General features: G+C 34.8%; 1 protein-coding gene and 1 pseudogene across 2 annotated transcripts in view; one reads left to right on the top strand and one right to left on the bottom strand.

Moving 5' to 3' along the window:
- The window catches only part of LOC145266938 (BTB/POZ domain-containing protein 16-like), an 81,952-nt gene extending 63,638 nt beyond the window's left edge, over positions 1 to 18,314 (bottom strand). The window contains exons 1-5 of one of the 2 annotated variants that reach the window (XM_080122752.1): positions 18,120 to 18,314; positions 11,034 to 11,097; positions 9,266 to 9,422; positions 6,238 to 6,352; positions 4,496 to 4,578 (exon numbers count right to left, since the gene is read on the bottom strand). In XM_080122752.1, the coding sequence (XP_079978878.1) occupies positions 4,496 to 4,578; positions 6,238 to 6,352; positions 9,266 to 9,422; positions 11,034 to 11,097; positions 18,120 to 18,223 (523 nt within the window). In that variant the 5' untranslated portion in view covers positions 18,224 to 18,314. The remainder of the gene's footprint in view (positions 1 to 4,495; positions 4,579 to 6,237; positions 6,353 to 9,265; positions 9,423 to 11,033; positions 11,098 to 18,119) is intronic. The other variant, XM_080122753.1, reaches the window with a different exon arrangement.
- LOC145267389 (5S ribosomal RNA) lies at positions 9,519 to 9,637 on the top strand (annotated as a pseudogene).
- Positions 18,315 to 25,339: the final 7,025 nt, after the last annotated feature.

The raw sequence follows: 25,339 nt of genomic DNA, 5'->3' as shown, positions 1-25,339 counted from the left end.
CGCCTCTCTATTTAATTTGCCTGACTTTGAAACGTTAATTATTAAACATTTTCGGATCGGCACGTGTTGCATTTGTTTTTTGGTATAAAAAAAGTGAAACTTAATTCGAATTACTGGCCCACAGCCAGTGGTTTCCAGAAAGCTATGTAACGTTTGGTCAATGTTGGCTTCGTCATATTAGACAGTAGCTTTTATTTTAAGACTAGATACTCCCCCTAATAAACAGGGAGCTGGTTTTCCCCAAAGTTAGTTAAAAACAAACAAACCGGTTTATTGACCTCATTATAAACTGTCCCGCAGAAAATATTAACTGCTGAATAGCTGTTGCTTACAATCGCTGCATGTACATTAATCTTTTTCATATAAAATAAATAAATAAAACACTATCCCGCACTCAAAGTTCACGTCAATAACTCGTCAAAAACGGGTACCTTTTTTTTTTTCACACTTTACTATTTTCCAACTGCGTGTCAAGGCTTCGTTTTTTTTTTTTTAAACAAGCAACGATTTTTCTTTTCATTTACCCAAAAACACACACACCTACAAACACCCGGGCAATGCCGGGTACCCCCGCTAGTTTATACATAAAAGAGATAGTTCTAAACCAACAAAAGGAGGACAACCGAAACGTAGTAACATGTCAGAACCATGAAAGAGAGAATGGAGAGAAACTAAAAAAAAAAATGAAGAAGGTATGTGTTTCCGTTTGTTGATGTCAACCCCAGAAATGGTTATTCATCACTCGTAAAGAGCTGTCCATGTTACGTTATTTGTCCCATTATTAAACTGTTGCTAAATGTCTAAACACACACAAAACCATGCACGTAAAGAAACACCTGCACTCTCAACGAACATTACTAGACGATCAGATTTATAAATATGCAAACACATGGAGAAAGAGACACATATATGTGCACACTCTCTCTCTCTCTCTCTCTCTCTCTATATATATATATATATATATATATATATATATATATATATAAAATGAAATAAAAAAATACTTCTGCATGCAAAATCCAATCCCGCATTTTGCTAATTCCTACCCTCTGATGAGAAGGAAAGTATTTCTTTGAAACTCCGCGGATTAAGGACTATCCACTTATCTAGTGCTTCCTTTTCAGATTAAATATGTTTTTAACTCATTTCAAAGTGTTTTTTAACATGTTTTATTAACTGTTTGCTCGTATATATATATATATATATATATATATATATATAGAGAGAGAGAGAGAGAGATAGATAGATACAGACAGCTATATGACAATTGTAGAGGCCCCCAGATGCAAGAAAACTTTCTACTCTAATAATTTCCTTTCTTAAACTGTTTGTCCTTGGAATTCTCTGTCTGCTCCCAAACTGTAAAATTCAAATTCAAATGTAATGTGAACAAACATATTGCTGTACAACTTCCCACTTAGGATGCCCCTATAAATCTGGCCCCTAATCCACAGTTACCCCTTAAGCAGCAATGTGCCTTGTTCAGATTAAATTGTAGTAAAAAAAAAAAAATCATATACCACCTAAGGCCAGCGTGGGCAAACTATGATCTATAGGTCAACTTGTGTTCCCTCGACATAAACACTCCCAACAATCAGCAAAATACCAACCGTTCACTGTAGAGGTCTCCAGATGCTGGAAAGCTTTCTACTCTAATGGTTTCTTTCTTTGAACTGCTTGCCTTTGGAATTTCCTCCCTGCTCTCTGTTTCCAGGACTGTGTCAACATGCACAGAAATTTAAATGTAATGTGAAGCAGCATCTTACTGCACTGAGGGTGTCCCTATAAATCGGGCTCATAATCCACTCGCAATGTTGCTTTTTCTTTTTGGCTTTGCAGAACATGATTGAGTTTTCCAGAGAGAAAGGGGGGAAAATAGCAACATGATTTGGTAACACTAGATTATTCGGAAGGAAAACCTTTGTGTTACAATTTTCAGTGTGTAAGGCGAAACTCAAATGCAGAGGTCACACAAGCATATCGGTGCATAGCTAACGACATGGATGACAGCTATTAAGAAAGACAGTTAATCTACCTCATGCCACCAAAAAGCAGTTGCCCCTTACCAAGTGTCTGTTTATTTTATGAGGGAGTTTGTATTAGGTTTGCTTTACGAAATTCCTTATGACCGGATTTCATCCCAGGAAATTGGCTGGAGTCATAAATAGTTTAAGGCCGCTCCCAACTTAGCGTTCCTTCTCAGAGCTGATTTAATAACTGAAGTTATGATGCTATTAACGTCTATTTAGAGTCAATATCCTAAGAGCTTGCGTCCAACTGATGTGATCCGTCAAACTGTTGTTGTGAAGTGATTTTTTGTGCGAGTGATGAAACATAAATATAAAGAAAAAATTGGATGAAAACGATTCTACGGAGATTAACAGTATGAAATAATTTATTAACATTTTTACAACTGGAAGAATTATATATAATATACTATTTACAATTAGGCTTTTATGAAGATGAGTGATCTCAGCAACGACAATAAGTATGGGTCCTGCAGTGGCACGATGAAAAGCGCTCCTTTTGGGGGGAGCTGGGGCTTATACATTAATAAACCTTATGTATATCTTGTTCTGTACTTGTGATGAAGTTGAAACGTGCCATGCAGGTAATTTGTGATTTTGAAAATGTTAGAATATATCAACCAGGTTTGACTAACACGTGTTTTTATGTAGGAAATGGTAATTTTTCCATATTTGTCCTCTCATGACATAATATTATATCTATATATAAAGTTAGGTATGTGTATATGTTTATATATTTCTATAAACAGGATTTACTCCTAAACTGATTAACTGATCATTATGAATTTTGTAACACAGCTGCCAGGCGTAATAGGATATAAATATGTTTGAATTGCAGGACTGAATCTTATTTCAATTCTATTAAATAACGTTATCTCTTTTCATTAAATCTTTTTTTTCCAAATTTTCAGCTAAATTCTTTTTTCAAAATTTTCAACTAAGTTCTTTTTTTATTTAATTATTTGTGGACTATTATCTCTACCCTTGTAGTATTTAACTTTTTATAAAGTGAACCATGAAAATGGACTTTTTCAGTAAATGACACACCCTGTATTATCTCCCTTTTTCTGAAGCAGTGTGCACATTTAGCCTGGAGATCTCTTCAAATTTGAAAGCAGCATAGAAAATACTCCTAGAAACACTTGAAATTTTCTCATATGAATAAAATGTCTAACTAAAAAACTAAGCCCTTTTTTAGCCTCTGGCCCATAGCCTATAGTTGTGGTTTCAAGACCTTGCGGCCAACTATTCCTCTGGCCTTCATCAGATGGTTAACCGCGACGGGATAGGAATGCTGAATCTCTTAACTGTACCCCAGTAATTACTGCCTTCCATAGTTGTTGTCATCTTACTACATTATGGCCAACTAATCCTCTGGCCGGCTTTTGGTAGGATTTGAATCTCTACATTTCCATGTGAGCATTGTCTGAAGATAGCGGTTTCAATCCTACCCAAAGCCGGCTAGAGGATTAGTTGGCCAAAACATGGTGAGACGATAGCAGTAATGGAAGGCAATAATTTCTGAGGATAAGTTAAGAGATTCAGCATTCGTATTCCGTAGTGGTTAAATACCAGAGGAAATCCAGAAGAGTATTTGGCCGAAACGTTCTGAAACAACAACTATAAAGATGAGGATAACAGTTTGCAAATAAATAAATAAAAACATACAAGTTACTCATCTTCGAGAATTCCAATAGATAAATAAATTCATTTTTCTTTTTGGCAATTTTCATCTAAATTCTTCATTTTTAATTTGCATCTAAATTCATTCTCTTTTTCAGTTTTCAACTAAATTCTTTTCTTGTTTTATTTTTTAATCTTCATCTGAATTCTTTTTTCTAAGTATATAATTTTAATGTAAATTTATTCTTTTTCTACAATTTTTAATTAAATTCTTTTTTCAATATTCAACTAAATTCTTTTTATTTTTTCAATTTTCGACTAAATTTTTTTTTCATTTCTCAGCTTAATTTTTTTCATTTTTGAAGTAAACTTTTTCATTTTACAAAAAAACTTTTTCATTTTACAAAAAAACTTTTTCATTTTTCAACCAAATTATTTTTTTATTTTTCAACCAAATTATTTTTTATTTTTCAACCAAATTATTTTTTATTTTTCAACTAAATTATTTTTTCATTTTTCAACTAAATTATTTTTTCATTTTTCAACTAAATTCTTTTTTATTTTTCAACTAAGTTCTTTTTAATTTTTCAACTAAATTCTGTTTTATTTTTAAACTGAATTCTTTTTTTATTTTTCAACTAAATTCTTTTTTATTTTTCAACCAAATTCTTTTTCATTTTTCAACTTAATTCTTTTTCATTTTTCAACTAAATTATTTTTTTATTTTTCAACTAAATTATTTTTTTATTTTTCAACTAAATTCTTTTTTAAACTAAATAAAAATTTTCAAAAATTTTCCTTCCAATTTTAAAATAAATAAATAATAAATTTTAGTTAAAACGTACCTGCTGATTTGGAAGTTGCTTTTTTTGTGTATTGATAAAACACATTTTGTGTCGATGGTTCAGTTTTGGATAATTTTCTCACCCTTCAAGAAAAAAAATGAAGAAAATCAAATTTAGAAAATTGGACCGGGATCAAGATAGTCCCCCCTCCCCATTCATGATAAAATAAGTATAAAAATTTATTTTCTACAAATTCTGTTGCATGAGTGGTAAGACACAAACAGGAAGAAAAAATTGGAGAAAAACGATTTTATGGAAATCAAACAATATAAAACGATTGTGAATGTGACCAATGTTAAATTCAGTCATTTTTATTTTGAAATATTTATTCATGGTGTTTGGTTTGATTGTTTTGTAGTGAAAAATTGTTTTAGTTTTTAACTTTGCAAAAAATGATCGAGTTTTTCAAAAGAAAAAGAAAATATGTCATTCTAATTGCTTAAGGGAATTTTCCACTTTTCTGCTTAATCTTACCTTTACCTGGAGAATACCGTTTTTAACATTAATTCTGCCAGAAAAGAGGAAATCGACGGTAAATTTTTTTATTATTGAATGTTAGACGTTTATATTTCTGAACCTGCGAGCTATTCACACATACCCATTTCTCTTAGTCGATATGAATGTCAACCAAGCCGATCTTCATTGTTTTGTCAACGTTTTCAAATCGAAACTTATTATTGAGCTTAGAAATTGCTTAACTTTGGTGATCTGGCGAGAACTGGTGTGTCAACATGATTGTGCTGTATGACTAAAAAATACAGAGCTTTAAAAACTGACGTCCGAAACCGACCAGCTTGTCCGCCAAAGAGAAAGATTTTTCCTCTCTGCATGTCAGCTTCTCTTTGCCCATTCTGAAGAGCAATGGACAAATATAAGAACTTTAAAATTGACGTTTGAACCCAACCAGTTCGCCTGCAAAAGAGAAATAGAGAAAACGTATTTCACCCTCATCACTTTGCCATATAGATGCCTTCATTGCTATGTGACTGAACCAAAAGATTTTTCTGCCTCCATCCTGTCCATAACGTCATACTCCGTCAACTTAATCATAATGAAGTTTTTTATATCCTCCCCCACCTCATCATCCCTCTCCTTCTATATTAAAGTAACGAGTAAAACAATGCCAAATCATACTTGTTCAGCTGTTCATGCACTTTAACGGTTTAGTCTTTTAAATATTGTATCAGCTTCTCTTTCACCTATTCCCTGGAGGAGCAGATAAAAACAGAGCTTAAAAAAATGATGTCCATATCCAACCAGCTTGTCTACCAAAGAGAAATAGAGAAAAAATTTTAAAACCTTTATAGCTACAGGTCACTATGGACATCCTGTTCTTGACCTCATATCCTGACACATATCCCTAATTCAAATGTCTTAACTTCTAATGGAATTTTCCACTTCTCTGCTTACTCTAACCTTTATCTGGAAATACCGTTTTTGACTTTTTTTTTTACACACACTTACAGTCAATGGTTGTACAGTGTTAGTAAAAAGAGGAAACTAATGTTAAATTTTTGAATGTTAATTAATTCCTGATCCTGCTGTAAGAGTCAAGTGGGATATTGTATCCTTCCAGCTCGTGGTGAGCTCAATACAAAATACAAATGTCTGCGCCGTTTTTATAGAAATCAGGGGAGGTCACTTTAGTCCCTTCCTGTCCAGGGGAGATCACTCTGGTTGCCTCCTACTGTCAAGGGCAGATGACTCTTATCCTTATATGCCAGCGAGCTGATCATACATACCGATTTGTTTCGGCCGATGTGGGCGCCGACCAAGCCGATCTTGGTTGTTTTGTCATCTGCCGGAACGAATATGGTTTGTTTGGATCAACATTTACGGAAGAGTGTGGATTTTCAGCTAGAATGGAAGACAAGAATAATTCCAATTACACATAATTATAAAAGGAGCCATGGTGAAACACGTAAAAGCGTTGACTAACAACCAAGTTTAAATGACAGTCTTTTGGAGGTTTCAGGTTCAAACCTTACTTGAGTAATTTATAATCTTACATATTTTTTTTTTCTTTTAAAATGAAAATACTAACATCTAAGACCAGGAATAATACAAATATCTTATATATATATAATACGAGGAACAATAAAAACATCTTATATATATATAATACGTGAAAACTATTCAATTCATCATGCCAAAATGAGAGAAAAGAAAATTGACAGAGAATCTCTATTGGCAACCCCTCAGTAGTGAAGATGGTGGTCATGTCCTGGGTTTTAGTGTGTTCGGTGGTGGCCGACAAGGCCGATCCTGGCCTCGAACTGCCTTTAACAGTGAAGGCAGACAGCTCCGTTTTCATTTGAGGATGTTCTTCTCCCTCCCTCTTTCTTTTTCTCTTCTCCTTTAGGTCCGCACGTCGGTTAAGCTCATAGGTGACTGTGCCTTTGGCGATGGTCAGGTTTTCTTGTCCTTGGTCTGGGTCTACTATGTGTATCTATCGATGCCTCGCTTCTTTGGGTTTGTTTTCAGAAGATCCTTATATCGTTTCTTCTGGCCTCCTCGGGTGCACTTTCCTTCTTTTAGCGGCCCATAGAAGAGTTGTTTTGGCAGCCGGGAATCCGACATCGGCAGAGAATATATATGCAGTGTAAGTAAAAAACTTTAAAACACAGCTCACAAACAAAAATAAATTGGCACAATTTATCTAAGCCAAAAGCCACTAGAGGATAAGGGTAAATAAGTTTGCTGGATGATTAGTTGAATGATGAAGAATATTATGAGAAAATTTTTCATACTAATGAGTCACCATTATTCAAGGCTAAGGGTTAATATTGTGGTGCCCACCCTACAGATAACAATGAACTCTTCCTCTCGAAATCTTTCCAACTCGAAACAAAAACCTTAACAATGACGAGTTTTAAAGGTTTTCAGGGGTGCTGAAAACAAATACAACATTTAAAAATGGCGCAGATAAAAAGCTTTCATGATATGAAGAAATCACATTTTTCAAAAAGTGTGTGCACATTTTATGTTTAATGTATATAGATACATTAAACGTAAAATTACCACCCACTTTATGGCCACCTAGTAATAATTTTTATTTCTTGGGCAACCTGAAAGCATTTTTTGGTAAATTTTTAACAACTTTCCATCTTAACAATCATCTTTAAAATGACGACTTTTGTAGGTTTTCGGGTATGCTGAAAACGAATACTGCAGTAAAATTTGATGTAAACAAGTAATTTTCCAAATATTAAGCATATTTTTGACATGCGCGCTTGCATGTACAGAAATGGCTGCCACTGATAACGCAAGGAATTACATTGCTTAATATCCGGAAAACTACCTACACATAATAACCATCTCTTACACTTCTGTATCCATGATACAATCATGGTTAAGATTTAATTAACTTGAAATGATACAGTTAACAACTATATTTTAATTAACCAACAACAATGAGTGTGACTCAGTAAACCTCTAGTGTCAATTTGTAAATGATTCTGGAATTATTTTGTCTATCGTTTTAAGAGTACCTGTTGCAATATTTTGAAGATATAATGGGGTATGATCCCACACAGTCGGGCGATTCTATTTATAAACGATGCTGCTAGGAACTGACGAATCGAATTAATTCACGTTCTGCTACCAACCAATCAGAAACCAGAATTGCTCCATAAATATTAAAACTTTCCTGTAGCAATTTTGCATCTTTTTTTCCGTCTCGACATGGTAAGGATATTTTCTCTGTGGAACTGTCTACTGCAAACCAGTCACCACTCAGGACTTGTGTGTAACAGTGAACCATCGGAAACTGTTCTGTCTACTGCAAACCAGTCACCTCTCAAGACTTGTTTAGAACAACGAACCATTGGAAACTGTTCTGAAACTAAACATGGCTTACACTTCTAGAGGTTATGGGCCCAAGTATTTGGGTACCATCAATTAAAATTGAAACCGAAACTGTAGCATTCAAAGCTGGTGACGTTACCACTGTACCAACGTGACACGGATATGAACTAATTAAAAATTAAAAATAAGCAAAATTGAATGTAGGGAAAAAAAAAAAACTATTTTAACCGGCTAAAGACCCATAAAAGAACGGTCCGTAAAAAATTCAACCATTTGAGGCCCACGACTTTTAGTTTTGGAGGAGATGAGGTTTGCAAATATGGAGACAGACAGACAGACAGACATATAGCCTTTTATATATTAGATAATTAAGAAAAAAAACAAACAAACAAACAAACCCACAATTAAATAACCCCCCCCCCCAAAAAAAGGTTGACAAGTCAGCAGTGCAAAAATACTCTAAATCAGCTGTAGAAATCTAGACAACATTCAAAAAGTTGCCCAGTGATACCAAAATATCACAAGGGATTAATAAATCAACAATAATAAAAACATAAAAATTGTGAGGACAGAAGTAGGAATACAGGAAAGGAGAAATGACGTCATAGGAATGACTGCAATCGAGAATAAGCCTAAAACAGATACACAAAATTTTTTTTCTCATTATTTGGATTTTTCGGACCACCGTTCTCAACAAGAATGTTATTTTTACAACATTTTGATCGATATAATCCCCGACCTTCTTCAAGTGTATCTTGTTGACAGAAACATTCCCAAATTCAACAAGATACACCTGAAGAAGGTCGGAGGTTACACCGACCGAAACATAGTGAAAATAACACTTAAGATGAGAACCATAGTCGGAAGAATCCAAATAATACAATGAATCATCCTCATCTGAAAAATTCAGAAAATCGTAAAATATTTCTTTCATGGCAGCAGAAGAAAAGACATGTTGCTTACCCGATATAATTCTCTGCATAGTTGCATTTAGTGGTGTCATGACTGCTCTCAACGCCTGCGATGTCCCAAGCAAGTCACCTCCGAGAGGCTCTGGTAGTCGCCAGCGATTTGTCTGACCAACCTGCTTCCTCATCCGACGCCGGTCTCTCATAGTGTCCTGTAATTTACAAGAATGTGTATATATATATATATATATATATATATATATATATATATATATATATGCATATATGTCTGCGCGTATATATATCTTGCTTACCGGCATATCACATTGAAAACACCTGTTCTCGTCCGATTCCCGAAGTTAAACAACGTAGAGCCTGGTCAGTACTTAGATGGGTGACTGCTTGGGAATACCAGGTACTGTAAGCATTTCCTTTATATGTCAGGTCATGTCATATGCTACTGGTACTATATAACCCAGTACTACCTGCCTCATGGTCGGGTCACCGGCGACTAAACTGGTTCTCCCACCAGACTTTTTTGGTGAGGAGGGTGGCTAGTCTCGCTGAAGGATTAAAAACAAGACCTTTCAAAGGGCGAATGCACCCTTTTTCGGGGTCAACGGCCAACTAGAATCGTGTGTGTTTGTGTGTATGTATGTGTGTGTTGGGGTGGAGAGGGCTCCCGTAAGCTGTGGTGAAGGCAACCTTTCTAGGAGAAGCAAATCTCTGATTTAAAAAACCATAAAGCAGGAGACCAGTACCCGCATTAAGCTGGTCTGCAGTTTAACTTGTTACTGGCTATCTTGCTCTTGCTTGTTGCTGGATCTCAACATTTTGAACCGAGAGAGAGACTTAGCTGTCGTACAAAGCTAAGACTCTGTAACATCATCTACATATAGATACTCCCTCAGGCATTTGTCTATTAAAATGGTCCTGTGGCGATGGAAGTCATTTTTGGGCTCATGGACTTTAAGTGTCTGAGGGAGTGGCACTCGTCTGACAAGACGTTGCAATCATCATCATATATATCTTTCTGTGTGTGTACATATACATGTAAATATGTGAGTATGTAATGCATATATATGCATGTATGTATATATATATATGTGTGTGCATATATATCAATATTTGTGTGTGACTTGGTTCAAATTTTCTGACCAGCAGTAATTATCACTTCCTACCCTGATGATTGCATTAAACACTAGTGTCTGTAGGTATAAAAATAATTGTTAATATTTACTCAAAGGTATATACAAATTAGTTAACCTTATGTAGTCGCTCGTATATCGACAACTGAGTATATTAAAAAGTTTGTTTTAATAATTTTTTAAATAGAAAAAGTAGGCTGTTAATATCACTGTCAGAGTGAGAAAAAAAACCTCTCAACTTTATAGGCATATAGATTTGAAAAATATACTTTTTCTATACACCTATAAAATTGAGTTATTTTTTCTTGCTCTGATAGTGATATTAAAAGCCTACTTTTTCTATGACTCAATAGGAATATATTCAAATTAGATTTGAAGACGACCATATTATAGTCAGTCGGGAAGCAGACACACTGTATTGCATTCCACAGACGGACAGTTCTGAGAAAGAATCTATCTATGCAATTCTCGCTTAGTTCTAGGCACTGATGTGGCATGGGAGAAGTTGTTGGCAGTTGTTGCAGCCAGACGAGTATTTGTTGCAAACGTTTTACAAGGAGAGACCATAGATTGAAGCTCAGTCGAGTACCAACCAAAAAAAGTAACGATAGAGCAGAGACTGACTCGCAACGTCTCTTCTGCGAGAAAGAGGAAGTAAGGGGTTTTTTAGCTTACCTTATAAGTGCATTTTTCATTCTTTGAAATTCCAAGTGCATTCAAAGGAGCAGTTACCAGATTCCTAGAGAGAGAGAGAGAGAGAGAGAGAGAGAGATTTGAGAGTTTTAGCTGGACATACAAACATACACACACACAATTGCTCTTTATATATTAGATTACAAAATATCGAAATTTCTTAGATGAAGATTATTAATCTATACAGTAAAATCCCGGGATACAGCATTAAAAATTAGTAAAAAAATACAGTACAGTATATAATGCACATGTATATCGATATAATCGAATAACATTATAAATAACACTGTGACGCAGGGAAAATACTGTAACCAGGGTCTGGAAAAACATTGTATTCCACATTGTAACCTGAAACAAGTGAAGCATAGATGGTCACCTATGAGTGCGCAATGAACGAGGCATAAAAAAATGACTAAGTTCAGCATTTGCGCTCCCCCCCTCCCATTTAGCCCCCAAAATCCCCAGGGGACGTCAAATCCTGGTGAAAATGAACAAGCGTTGCAGTTTTAGGCCTTAACATATGTAAATTTGAGTTCTGCACCATGCAAAAAAAAAAAAAAAGAAATGTCTAAGTCAATCATTGCTCCCACCTCTATTTAACTACAAAAGTCCCCAAGGCCTTAACATATTTAAATTTGTGTTCAGTACCATGCAAAACTACTAAATTGACATACACAGAAAATTTTGGACAAATATGATAAGATAGTCCCTAAAAGAGCCCCTGGGGCACACACAAGTGTTATCGTGAAGTACAGACAAAAAAATTACATAGAAATCAGTTAGTTACAACTTTTCAGAAAGTTTTATAAAAATCCAAGCCATCAATTTTTTTAATAGCCAAAAAAGTGTCAATTTTAGCCATTTTAACCCGAAAGGCACCCGTAGGGGGGGGGGGGCAACCGGAGTTTTCCTGGAAAATCCGTTCTGTTACTTTTTTTTACTCATGTTTAATGTTTGTGCAAAATTTTTTAAAATTCCAAGGCGTCGTTATTGAGAAAAGTGCGGACAGACGAACAGACAAGTGTGAATTTAAAGGTCCGCCCTCCTTTTGTCAGGGGGGAACCAAAAATACAATACAGTCTATAATACATTATATAATACACATGTATATAATCAAATAACATTATATAAATAACACTGTAAGGCGGGGCAAATACTGTAACCAGAGGCTGGAAAAACATAGTATTCCACATCGTAACCTGAAAAAGCTGTATCCTAAGGTCACCGTATCCCGGGGTTCTACTGTATATTAATACTATAGTACCTTTAACGTACGTACGTACGTACGTACGTGTGTGTCACGGTTTCCAGATTATAAATTATTCGATCAGGAGATCCTATTTATTAAATAGGAGGATAGAAGGTGATACCATACTACGAACATTAAATTGTTTTAGTATATAAATACATTAATTTAATGTTCGTAGTGTGTTATTACCTACTATCCTCCTTTTTTATTAAATAAGATCTCCCGATCACCAAAGACGCAATGTAATTTTTTTTTTTACATGGTAGTCACCATTTATCAAGGCCCGGAAGCCACTCGGGGATAAGGGTTATTGCGCGCACAGTAATCAATGGGATAATATCGTAGTAATCGTTAGTAATGGAGGTTTGATAAAGTGTTTTACTTAAGGGGGCGGTTTATCAGGAATTTGTTTGCGTTGGACTTGAATACATTCTAGTTGTAGTCAGGTGGGAAACAGGCAAACGGAAGAGAGTTCCACAGGCGTGCACTTCTAAGAAAGAAGCTTTGTTCATGGAATCCACGTTTTGATTTAGGCACAGATAAAGAGTGGGGAAAATTACTGACAGTGGTTTCAGCTAGATGGGTGTTTTTTGTGAAAGATTGGCGAGGGGGGGGGGCCAGAGATTGGAGCTCAGACGAGCACTTGCCATGGAAATGATGTCGCTTTTGAGCCGTACGTTTTGAAGAAAACATGTTTTTTTTTTGTTTTTTAATTTTATGTTCATTTTCTTAGTGAAACCATATCCTGTATTAATGGCTGCCTTGACACGATTTCTCATAGAAAATTTGTTCTTAAAATTGTAATGTAAAAACGGTTGGTAAATATTTAATACGTACGTGTGTCAGAGTTTATTTAAAAAAAAAATAGATTCAGAGTAAGTTAAATCTCTTTTAATTCTACAAAATATCTTTAATTAGAAATAATTATTATTGAAGTAAAATCAACAATTATTTTTACTGCCGCTGTGGAATTTCCACAGGTCCCGCTAGTTTGTACTATTTCATATATTCAGAATACAGATCTCATCTTGAATGTTGTTCTCAAACGTTTTGGACGATGTAACCTCCAATCTTTCAGGAGTCTTTAGATCAGACACGGGAGTCTGCATGGAGTAACAAACAGAAGACTTTATTCTCTTTTGGCACCCTCGCCACTCACTTCTCTTATTTGATCCTCTAGTCCTCATATTCCGTGACTGATGCTTCCAATAGACGCTCCCGTCAATTTCGAGATATGAGATCCCACCACAACAACTCAGTTGCTCGGAAATCCACACAGATGGTTTGTTTATAGTGGTGAAGGCAATGTGATGAACCAACCACAGTTTTTGCTTCTGATAAAGGAGGGGGGCTAATTGCTGTTTTCTGGATTGAAATCTGTGCATCTTATACTTATCATTGCCTAGCTTCTGACCTTGAGGTGGTAAAGTGGCTTCATGCTGTAACATTGAACACCTTTTTTTTTCTAATGGTATCATTACATTTTAACAGACCGAATACGTTGTTGACTCTGTTGCCAAGAAAACAGAAGAAAGGAACGCACTTTTTTTTTGGGGGGGGGGGTCACAAAAGCCTTTATATCTGGTATTTTCAACAACACATTTTTTTCTCAAAATATTTAAGCAATTCATTTCTCCTTCTCCGGCTGCATGTGACTTTTTGTCTCATCTCGAATCCCATTTCAATGAACACCTATGTTTTAAGCACATCCTTTCCTGCTCTCTTTTATCTCAAAAACGTCCTTTTCTGCCATCTTGTGTCTTGAACACGTTTAAAATCCTCTAAGTCTCGAACATGCCTCGATGTCTGCTTCAAACATTGTCCACATGTCGTTTTTGTCTCTGCTGTGATGTTACTTCATGCAGCCGCTTGGTCATTTGCATATTTTTATGCCACTGCAATCTGCGTCCGTGACTCTGTTACAATGCCTTGTCTGAAGCAATTTCCATGTAAAAAAGTTATGTCATAGAAACCTTGATAACTCAGAAACTATTTAGGTTGAAATGGTTGGTTGGTTGTTTTTGTTTTACGGCATATCAACCTTTTTCAGGTTATTTAATGCCGAATCTAGTTATTTTGAGGAACGATTTTTAATGGAGTATATATATATATTTTTTTTTAAGTCACATTCTATTTAACCCATAGTTGGGACCCTAACAGGTACTACCACTCCGGGTCAGAGTGGACCTGGGAGCAATGATAATTAAAGGGTGGCTCCACACTCCCCAAGACCCGAAAGGTGGGGCCTCACCGTCGGATATAGTTTTAGGTCATAGGTTGAAATGGAGTTCAGATAAAAGAGATATCAGAGCAGAAGGACATGAGAACAACAACAAAAAAAAATGACCGCAAATTGACACCAAAATATTTAAAGTTTTGATGATGACTTAAAAATAAAAAATTATACAAACTACTGGTAGAAACCCACCCAATATGTTACCATGACATATATTGTATTATTATAGACTCGTTCCCCCAAAATCAACAGAGATAAGCTCATTCCTGTAATGAGCTAGTCCCCGCTGATTTTTGCAGTAGGAGTTAAGTTCTGTGCAGTTTTAGGAGATCCACCCACCCTTATCTCTTTGAGTAAGGGTTAGTTTATTGCTAATCGCCTGAGGCGCTCTCATCGAGGAATGTCGATGGGGCTGCCCAGGCACGTTTTGAGTGCCCTACTCGGGGCCGCTGACTTCTCAATCACACTTTCTGATCCTGGTGTCTAAGTTCTTGCAGTGGGAGAGAACTAAATATCTTTATAGAATCGTGATTTAAAAAAAAAAAAAATGTATTCGGGTGCCATCAGCTAGAATCGAAATCGAAAGCAAAACAGTAGCATTCAAAGCTGGTGACGTTACCACTGTACGAATATGAACTGGTTAAAATTAAAAAATTAAAAATAAACTAAGATGAATGTAAAAAATGTATGACGATTTTTTTAAATTTTGACCCCTTAAAAACTATTTTCACCGGCTAAAAAACCCATAAAAGAATGGTCCATAAAAAAATCCAATCATTTTAGACCCTTAGTGCCGCTCTGCGACTTTTAGTTTCGGAAGAGATAGAGTTTGAAAATATGGACACAGACAGACATATAGCCTTTTATATATATATATTAGATAAATAAATAATCTCAATATATAAAACTCACTATGTCTGTCTGTCTGTTCCCATTTTTTAAAACTGCATATCTTCAGAGACGAAAGGTCGCAGAGCGGTGCGAAGTGGGTTAAATGATTGTATTTTTAGTGGAACGTTTTTTATGGGTTTTTGCTCGGTAAAAATAGCTGCTATGGGGTCAAAGTTGAAAGAACTTGGCAAGGCATAAGTCGCCTTAAAGTTCGCCAGCACGCATATATATATATATATATATATATATATATATATATATATATATATATATATATATATATATATAGTACGTCAAGGTTAGTTCATTTTTAGCTATTTTTTCACCCAACTGATGATAGCTCAAACGGTAGCGACTATAAATTTCGGTTTCAGTTTCGATTCTAAGAGATGTTACTGTTTTCTTTTCTTTTTTTTTACTTTTGAAATCATTGCTATATACTGGGTACAATATAATATGTAATAATCGATAAAGAATTAGCTCTATAATATATACGAAATCTGGGTATTTTTTAAAAACTTTCTTTCCACCTCAACACTTACCTTTTAAATGACGATTTTCTAGGTTTTCGGGTATGCTGAAAACGAATATCATATTTAAATTTAAGTAGTTTTCTGGATATTAAGACCATTAGATTTTTATTGATGGTCATGTTTTTTCCCCTACTGAAAAGTACTAATGAGCATGCATGTCTCAAAACATCCCCTCCTGTCCATATTAAGAATGGCGAACGCTATTGACATACATTGTGATACATTGGAAAAATTCTTAGTATCCAGAAAACTACTTGTCTATGCAAAATTTAAATGTGATATTCGTTTTCAGCATATTCAAAAACCCTAAAAAGTCATCATTTTAAAGTGAGTGTTAAGGTAGAAAGAAAGTAAAAATTTATCGAAATCTTCATAAATTAAAATATCATATTTAAGCGTATTTTACGACCGGGCAACGCCCCCTCCCCTGCTAGTAAAAAAATAAATGGTGCTTGTTAAGACAGATCGATTTTTGTTTTTAAATATGTGGATTTAAGCAAAAACAGCAGTACTTACTTGTCATGTCGAAAATAGTAATATATAAAAAAATTACGAAAATTCAGAGTAGAAAATTATTTATAGTTTAAAGTAATGTTTACGGAAAATTTGGGGAAATGGTATTTTACTCTAAATGTGATCACTTTGAAGATTGCGAATACAGGGGAGATACTATCTCCTGTTTCGCGACCTTAATGGCCAACGTTTTGTTTTAACCGATAGCGCCCTATCCAGCCTTCATAGAGTTCAAAAACCAGCTTAGGTGATGCCGGGGATGCCCTTTTCTTTTCTCTGCAACCTCTTTCCCACAGAAGAGACGCTACAAACCTGTCTCTGCTCTATCGTTATTTTCATGGCAAGTGCTCGACTGAACTCCAATCTGTGGTTCCTTTTGCTATACTTTTACAAAAAAAACACTCGACTATCTGCAACCACTATATTACAATTTCCTCAACTCGCTATCCGTGCCTAAAACTAAACACAGATTCCATGAACAAAGCTTATTTCCCAGAATTGTCCGTCTGTGGAACACTGGTTAGTCCGCTGGCCTGCTTCCCTGTTGGATACAACATGGTAGGATTCAATATAAAACAAGTTCTTGTTGAGCCATTCTCATAAATAATCAAATGCTACCCAATTTACACCATTAACGATTACTACACTACCATCTTACATTCATTAGCTTTTATCCTCGAGTGGCCTTCGGACATTGATAGTGGTTACTCCCAAGTAAAAACAATGTACTTATGTATTTTGGTGCTAGTGCACTTATTGATCCGCGCTATTTTTTAAATAGTATTTTCAGGTTTAATTAAAGTTTTGTGATATCTGTTTTATTTAATTGTAAGGTTAAAGTACAGAATAGGTACAAAACACTCTCCTCCTCATGTTAAGAATGGCTTTCTAAATAATAACGCTATTATTTCAGCACGGATCAATAATGCACGAGTATTTTTGGTACCACGCTGAAATAATACGTTATTATTTCGAAAGCCATTCTTAACATGGGGAGGGGAGGGTGTTTTGTAACTATGCTATGATGCGCTTTCTTTCCATCGTACAACTGAATAAAAACAAAGATATCGTGAAACTTGAATTTAACCTGAAAAAGCTATTTAAAAATAGCGCGGTACCAAAAATGCATAAGCGCGCACACACACACACACACACACACACACACACACACACACACACACACACACACACACACACACACACAAACAAACAAAAAACAACAACAACAAAAACAAATAAACAACTTTTTTTTATTTTACTAAAAACACAATAGCAGTTGAATTTTCATAATTTTTGGATATATTACTATTTTCGACATGACAATTAACTAAGTACTGTTGTTCTGGCTTAAAACCACAAATTAAAAAAAAAATCGATCTGTCAACTCTATCTTACCAAGCAAAGCACTAAATAAATAAATAAATAAATAAAATAATGGTGCGATTAATACTCTGAAGATTTTCGAAAGAAAGTTTTAAACTTTAACAAACTTATAATGACAATAAATTAAAAAAAAATGTTCTTTCTTTTTCCCCCCAAGATTTTTTTTCTTTATATATATATATATATATATATATATATATATATATATATATATATATATATATATATATATATATATATATTATATCTTGAATCTTACTTACCTGCGATCAGATTTTCCAATTCCTTGGAAATTCCCTCGGGACAAAGTTAAATGACAAAGTTTTGTTGAAAGTTCGCTTTCACTGCTTTCATCTGTCGCGGCCATTTTTCTTTCTTCTTTTTTTCTTTCTTTCTTTTTTTTTTTTTCGTTTTAATATTGTTTGTTGCCGAGCAACGACGTTCAGCATTTTGGCTTCTTTTCCCCTCCTACCCTTCTCTTTTTCTTTCTTTTTACTTCTATTTATCTCGACTCTTCCTCTTCGCGTGAGTATATTCGCACCCTTTTCCTCCCTCTCTATGTTTACTTTTATTCAATCCTTCCCCCTCTGTATCTGTTTACTTCTACTTACCCCCTCTCTTTCTCCTTTACCCTCTCTCGGCTTTCGTCTACTCACCCCCTCCCTCACTCACTCTCTGTTTACTTTTGTTCAATATTCTAGCTCCCCCCCTCTCTCTGTTGACTTACCACCCCTTCTCTTTCTTCTTCTCTCTATTTCTCCCTCTGTTTACTTTTACCCACTCCCACCACACTCTGTCGCTCATTCTCTCTCTCTTCTATCTTTTCTCTTTCTTTCTTTTCCTCTCTGATTGGGTATACTCGCCTCTCCCCCCTTTCTTTCTACTTTCTTTGATTCAATCCTCCCCAAGCAGCAAAGCACTACCCCGCCTCTCTCTCTCTCTCAGTCTCTCTCTCTCTCTCTTTCTCTCTCTCTCTCTCTCTCTGTCCCCCCTTCTCGTTCTTTCTGTTTTGTTTTTTTTATTTTCTCTTATCTTAACTTGCTTCCCCTTTTTCTCATAAACTACTAGTTAGGTCTGACGGAAATTTTGTATTTTTTTTTTTTTTTACACAGGCATCACCACATTATCAAGGCCAAGAGGCCACTCGAGGATAAAGGTTAAAGAGTGTACAGTAGAAATTGGACAATATAGTAATCATTAGTAATGGAGATTCGGTAAATTTGTTAACTTATATGGAACGGCTCATCAAGAACTTGTTTACGTTAGACTTGAAGACAACCATATTGTGGTCAGCAGGAAAGCGTGCACGAGCCTTTTCTAGTCTCACACAAAAACATGCGTTCACATCTCAAGCCATATTTCTTGTCATATACATACACGCACACAAACATACGCACGCACGTCCACACACGTACATATATTCACATTTGCGTACATACACTCACGTGTATACATACACACGTTAACATACACACATGTACTCACATACGCGCACACATACGCACACATGGACAACGTCACTTCCCCTTTCAAAGGAAATCCACACATGCGCAAAAGACCACTAGAAACAACTATAAAAGCAAGAGACAAGCTGCTTCCAGCCCCTTTTCGGACCAGCTTCCGAGGTGAGTGGTCTACGGACCAGCCGCTGCCTTTTCGGCATGCGCGCGCACGCGCGTGCCTCACGCCACTTGCTACCATGTGGGGCAAAAAAGCTAACAAATAGTACGTACACTTTATACGCTTTCTCTCTCCATGAACTGGATTGACTTTCTCACTCTCTTTTTCCTCTTTTGCTTTGGTCCATCAACTAGACAACTCATCTACAACTCGTGCCTGAGAACAACTCCGCGTAACTGACTGCTAACATGGCGCACAGCTTAACTGATGCAATCCTCTCTCCTTCTCTTTCTACGTGCCGGACGGCCATTTCTCGTTCCATTGCATTACTCACTTCTCTTCCCACACGCGAACAAACGATAGTGACCTGAACGTGAGATGAACACACATTTCATTTTCTTTCTATACTACCAGTCCCGCAACAAACGATGGTTACACCTGCGCGGACATGAACACGTGTTATACCTAAAACATTCATTCTTCAACAGTAACTAAATGACACGTTTATTCTATCCAGCAATTGAGTTTTTGCTTCCTTCATTCCATTCGTTTCATTATTTTCTTTTGTAACGGGATTAGGATATATATATCCTAGTCCTCTACAAGCAGGAAAACGGAAGACAATTCCACAGGCGTGCAGTTCTAAGAAAGAAGCTTTGTTCATGGAATCTACGTTTAGGTTTAGGCACAGATAAAGAGTGGGGGAATTATTGGTAGTGTTTTCAGCTAGACGAATGTTTCTTGTGAAAGTTTGGCGAGGGGGGGGGCATAGACTGAAGCTCAGTCGAACACTTTCCATGAAAATAACTGTACAACAGAGACAAACTCGCAACATCTCTTCTGTGAGATAGAGGTTGCAAGGAAGAGAAAAGGACATCTCCTACGAGGCTACAAAGTCTATTTTGGACTCTATCAAGGCAGGACAAGTCCTTTCTAGCAGTCCTGCCCAGATGTGGCAACAGTACTCCATCCTTGGACGTACCTGGCTCTTATATAGCTAGAGAATTGCATCAGCAGTGAGATATCTACTGGATCTTCGTTATGATAAGGCTCAGCAGATTAAGTATTATGGTATCCGTTAGATGCATATTTAGACATTAATAGAGATTAATAGCGATTAGTATTTAATGCAAAACTTAAACCATATTAAACCATTACCTTGGCATAAAGCATTCATTCTAAGTCAACGGACTATAACTTTTGCCCGTTTAAATAAAGTCTAATTGATACAATCCTATTTAACTCAAAGATTTCGCTGGTATATTTAATACTGACCGATTTAAGAAAAAAAAATTGATTAATCTTAAATTAAATGTTCTTACCTTCATTGTCAAAAGTACTAATACTGCTACCCAAATCACCGGGTACTAATTAAATAAGAGAAATTTTTCGATACTCACGGGTAAAAAAAAAAAAGAAAGATAAGGAACTTTGATGTGTTCTTTTCGTGTTCTTTCATTTGATAATTTTCACCGACACACATTAGACTATGAAGCGAGAGGAAGAGAGACAGACAGACAGAAGAGGATGAGGAAGAGAAAGAGAGTGGTGGGGTCGGTGGGCGAGAAAAACGGAACGACGCGGCATTCATTCCAGTATCTTTAAAAGGAGGAAGTTTCATGACAATATTAAATTTACGAGCGATCCCCCAGTCGTATGTGTATGCGATCATGGGTGATGGTCAATGGTGACTTGAACCATGATACTTGAGTTTTGCATTTCAAACTTTAATTCGAACCATTATATGTAAAAATACTTTTATAGAATCAACAGTAGTTCTCTACAATGCAATGTAGATAACTATGTATTACGGACTAATTTACTGCAGGGAGGCATGTGAAGCTTCCTCCCGGTGCACCGCGATTGGCCTTCAACTAGAAAATCAATTGATTTGATCGAAAAATGGACGATTTCACAGATTCCGGTGACAATAAAAATATGGGATTGTGAAATATTTGTTGATCATTATTCAATCTCGGTCAACGTCGAGCCTCCTGCTAGTATATATATATATATATATATATATATATATATATATATATATATATATATATATATATATATATATAAAGCTGAATGAATGTGCGTGTGTGTGTGTGTCTGGTCACGAATAGGCTCCTATATGGTTGACTATTTTAAAAAACTGATAACATATAATGATAGAAGATGCATCGAGACACAGGAATGGGTATGTTTGATCTGGCAGAACGGTGGTTCATTAAAATTGTGGGGTCTGCGTTCGCGTCTGGTCCACAAAGTATGGAAATAAAAAACTTAAAAATTAAAAAAAAACGTTTACAAGTGTTTTTGATATAGATGTACATAATAATACTTTGATAAGTATGTTTTAACTTAAATAGGGATGGTATAATAAAACTGTGGGGCCTACATTCGCGCCTGGCCTCCATAGAATGGAAATAGGCACAAACTTTAATAAAGACTTTTCATATCTATCTGCGTAAGTATACTTTGATAATTATGTTTCAGTTTGAAGAAATATAGTATAATAAAATTATGGGGTGTTCGTTTGCACATGACCTCCATAGAATGGAAATATGGCACAAAGTTGAACAAGGTTTTGTTATATAGATCCACATGATATTGTGATAAGTGTTTCAGTGTGAACAGGTATGGTATAATAAATTATGGGGTGTATCTATTTTATTTTTACTTTCATCATATTTTGCTTTGGTTTTGATACTCCTAAATTCGAAGCTATCTTTTACAACCCTTCCTTTTCATAACCTATTATACTTTCATAAATCAGAGTCCATTTTCTGTAGGTTGTTTTTGAACCCAGTCAACGACGGGTACTTTTGCTAGTATAATATAAAGCTGAACGTGTGTGTGTGTGTGTGTGTGTGTGTGTGTGTGTGTGTGTGTGTGTGTGTGTGTCTGGTCACGAATAGGCTCCTATATGGTTGACTAGTTTTAAAAAACTGATTACATATAATGATAGAAGATGTATCTAGGATCAGGAATGGGTATGTTTGATCTGGCAAAACGGTGGTTCATAAAGATTGTGGGGTCTGCGTTCGCGCCTGTACTCCATGGAAATATGGCACAAACTTTAACAAAGACTTTTCATATCTATTTGCGTAAGCATACTTTGATAATTATGTTTCAGTTTGAAGAAATATGGTATAATAAAATTATTGGGTGTTCGTTCACGCCTGACCTCGATAGAATGTAAATATGTCACAAAGTTTAACAAAGTTTTTTAAAAGGGGTGAGGGTCCACAATAACACCTTAACTTTAATCTTAATTCGCGTTAGCTTTTATTTATTTATTTTTTTGAGTTGAATCATATTGTGTCAAATACATTCACCTCATAAATTCACGTTCTTATTAAAGTGAAAGCCCCCCCCCCCAAAAAAAAAGTCGGAACTTTAGACAATTCTCGACACAAATTTTGGATAATTCTGTTTTTTTTCCTTCTCCACTTGCACATATCAGTCTTTCGAAAGTAGATAAATAATAAAAAAATAAGAGCGTTACTTGTTATTGTGTCAAAAGACAGAAAAAATCCTGCTCACGTGATTACGTGTCTTTTTTTAAATATTTACATAACCTTTTTATTTTTATTTATATATCTGTTTAACCTGTTTTTTGTCAGTGTACTAGAAGAAATTCAGTTGATTACAACCCTTTCTGCATGTTCTTTACATTAGAATAGTACAACCTTGAATCCAACGGCGCAATACTACACCGTTCAATACTGTAAAACTGAAACGAAGCTGTTTTGCTTGAAAAGGGCGCCATTTTCTTCTTATTCATATTTATATCGATTCTTTGCTTTAAAAAACTAAAGTAATTCCGTGTTTACTTTTTTATTATCCCATTTTGCTGTTGCGGATTATTTTATTAAAGTAAGTAAAGCTTCATTATTTTTCAGAACTGTTTTTGTTTCTTTGTTTTTCGATATTTCGTCGATATTATTTAGTAAGAGTGTTTAGCAGAAAAGCCAACAAGCGACTACCCGAAAAAATGAATATACAAGAAATAAATGTTACCATAGTTAATAAAAGTTCAGTGCATGTTTTTTTTTTGTTTTGAAATAGTTTTTAATGCTCTTTACTTGAAATACTTTCAGCGAACCGAAATTAAAACGAAATTTGAGGCGATAACTACTTAAATGAATTTTTATATAAACTACACATGCCATAATTGAATATTCCTCAAGCACAAAATAACGGAAAACATTAAAATATGCTTATAAATATTCCTTACGTTGACGGAACTCTCTTAAATTGTTAACACAGAATGCTCAGGTGCCCTTCCTTCAAATTGAAAACGGGGCTCTCCATTTCAAAGTCGCTGCGATTTTGATTTTTTTTAAAACCGGTTCGTGAATTAAAAAAAAATTTTTTTTTTACAAACTACTTAAAAATACAAACCAATGAACTTTTCTACCATAAAACAAACTTTTATTGACTATGGTAACATTTATTTCTTGTATATTTATATTATTATATATATAACATTTTCTTTTTGTAAGTAAACATCATTTTGTTGGTCACTCTTGGCTACGAATGGAAACAAAGTTGATATAAAAAAATATATTTTTGCGAAAATTATCTTTACTTTCATCATATTTTGCTTAGGGTAAAATTTTTGCGTATCAAAACCTATCTTTTTACAACCCCCTCCTTTTCATAACGTATCATACTTTCATCAATCACAGTTCATTTTCTGTAGGCTGTTTTTGAGCCCAGTCAACGATGGGTACTTCTGCTAGTATATATATATGTGGGGTTCCGATTTCGAATCTCGCTAGATTTAGCCACTCTGATGAGTCGTGGACGATGAAACACGTGTCAGTGGAAAATTATATTTTAGAAATAATATATATATATATATATATATATATATATATATATATATATTAAGTAATGTGATTTATAATTTAAAAATTTAAAAAAAATTTTTAAATTTAAAAATCAAATTTTAGTTAAATTAAAAATCAGTTTCATAAGAAGGAACAACAACAAAGTCAATTATCTGTACGATCGTTTCGGAAATCCGTGCTTTTTATTTGTGGTATACATGAAGTCACGTAGAACAATTATACATAGTTTTTTTGGTAAGCACGGTCTCATCATCAGCAAATTTAGGAGGATTTCTATTGAATTGAAAAGACACCAAAAATAAACCTAGCATTAAAAGTAAGGCAGATGAATCTGAAAAATTGAAGTAAAAGGTTTGGATTTAAAATTTATAAGAAAATTAGTATAGGTTAGAGATAGAAATGAGTAGAAAAAATATATATTTTTTTGAATTTACATAATAAATTTGATTTAAAAATATATAGATATAGTTACCTTTTAGTTTTTCTTTTTTTGAAATCAGGAACTGTATTTAAAGTAGTCATTTAGATGTTTGCTATAGCTTTTTATTTCATTGAATGATGAATTTTAAAAGGGCGACGCTCGTGCAGTAAATTGTTTCCGTTAGCGTATTTTGATTTAAAGACGCTACAGTTAATATCTATAGAGAGAGAATATTTATTTTGCAAGTTTTTAAGGGGAGATAATTGTCATGTGTTGTTGGCTTTATTTATTATTTGATTTACGAGTCTAAGGGCGGTAATTGGTCTAACTTAATTTATAAAAAAAAAAAAATCCATTTTTACTAATGAGTAATTTTTAATGATTTAAGGTAGTTTATATTTATTAAATTTAAACCAACGTTTATGATTACATGATAGAAGCTCATGTCTTGAATTTATTAGTTTGGTTGTGCTTTTATATCTTCATATTTTTAAATTTTTAGGGTTTCTTTTGTACATAATGTACAAAATTTATCTCCTGGTTTATATGATTTGCAAGTCTCAATTATTTGCCATTTTAAGTTGAAAGAAAT

This window comes from Euprymna scolopes, chromosome 42, assembly GCF_053919585.1.
Source record: "Euprymna scolopes isolate OS-2025 chromosome 42, ASM5391958v1, whole genome shotgun sequence".
NCBI classification, from domain to species: Eukaryota; Metazoa; Mollusca; class Cephalopoda; order Sepiida; family Sepiolidae; genus Euprymna; species Euprymna scolopes.
This window is presented reverse-complemented; position numbering and strand designations above follow the sequence as displayed.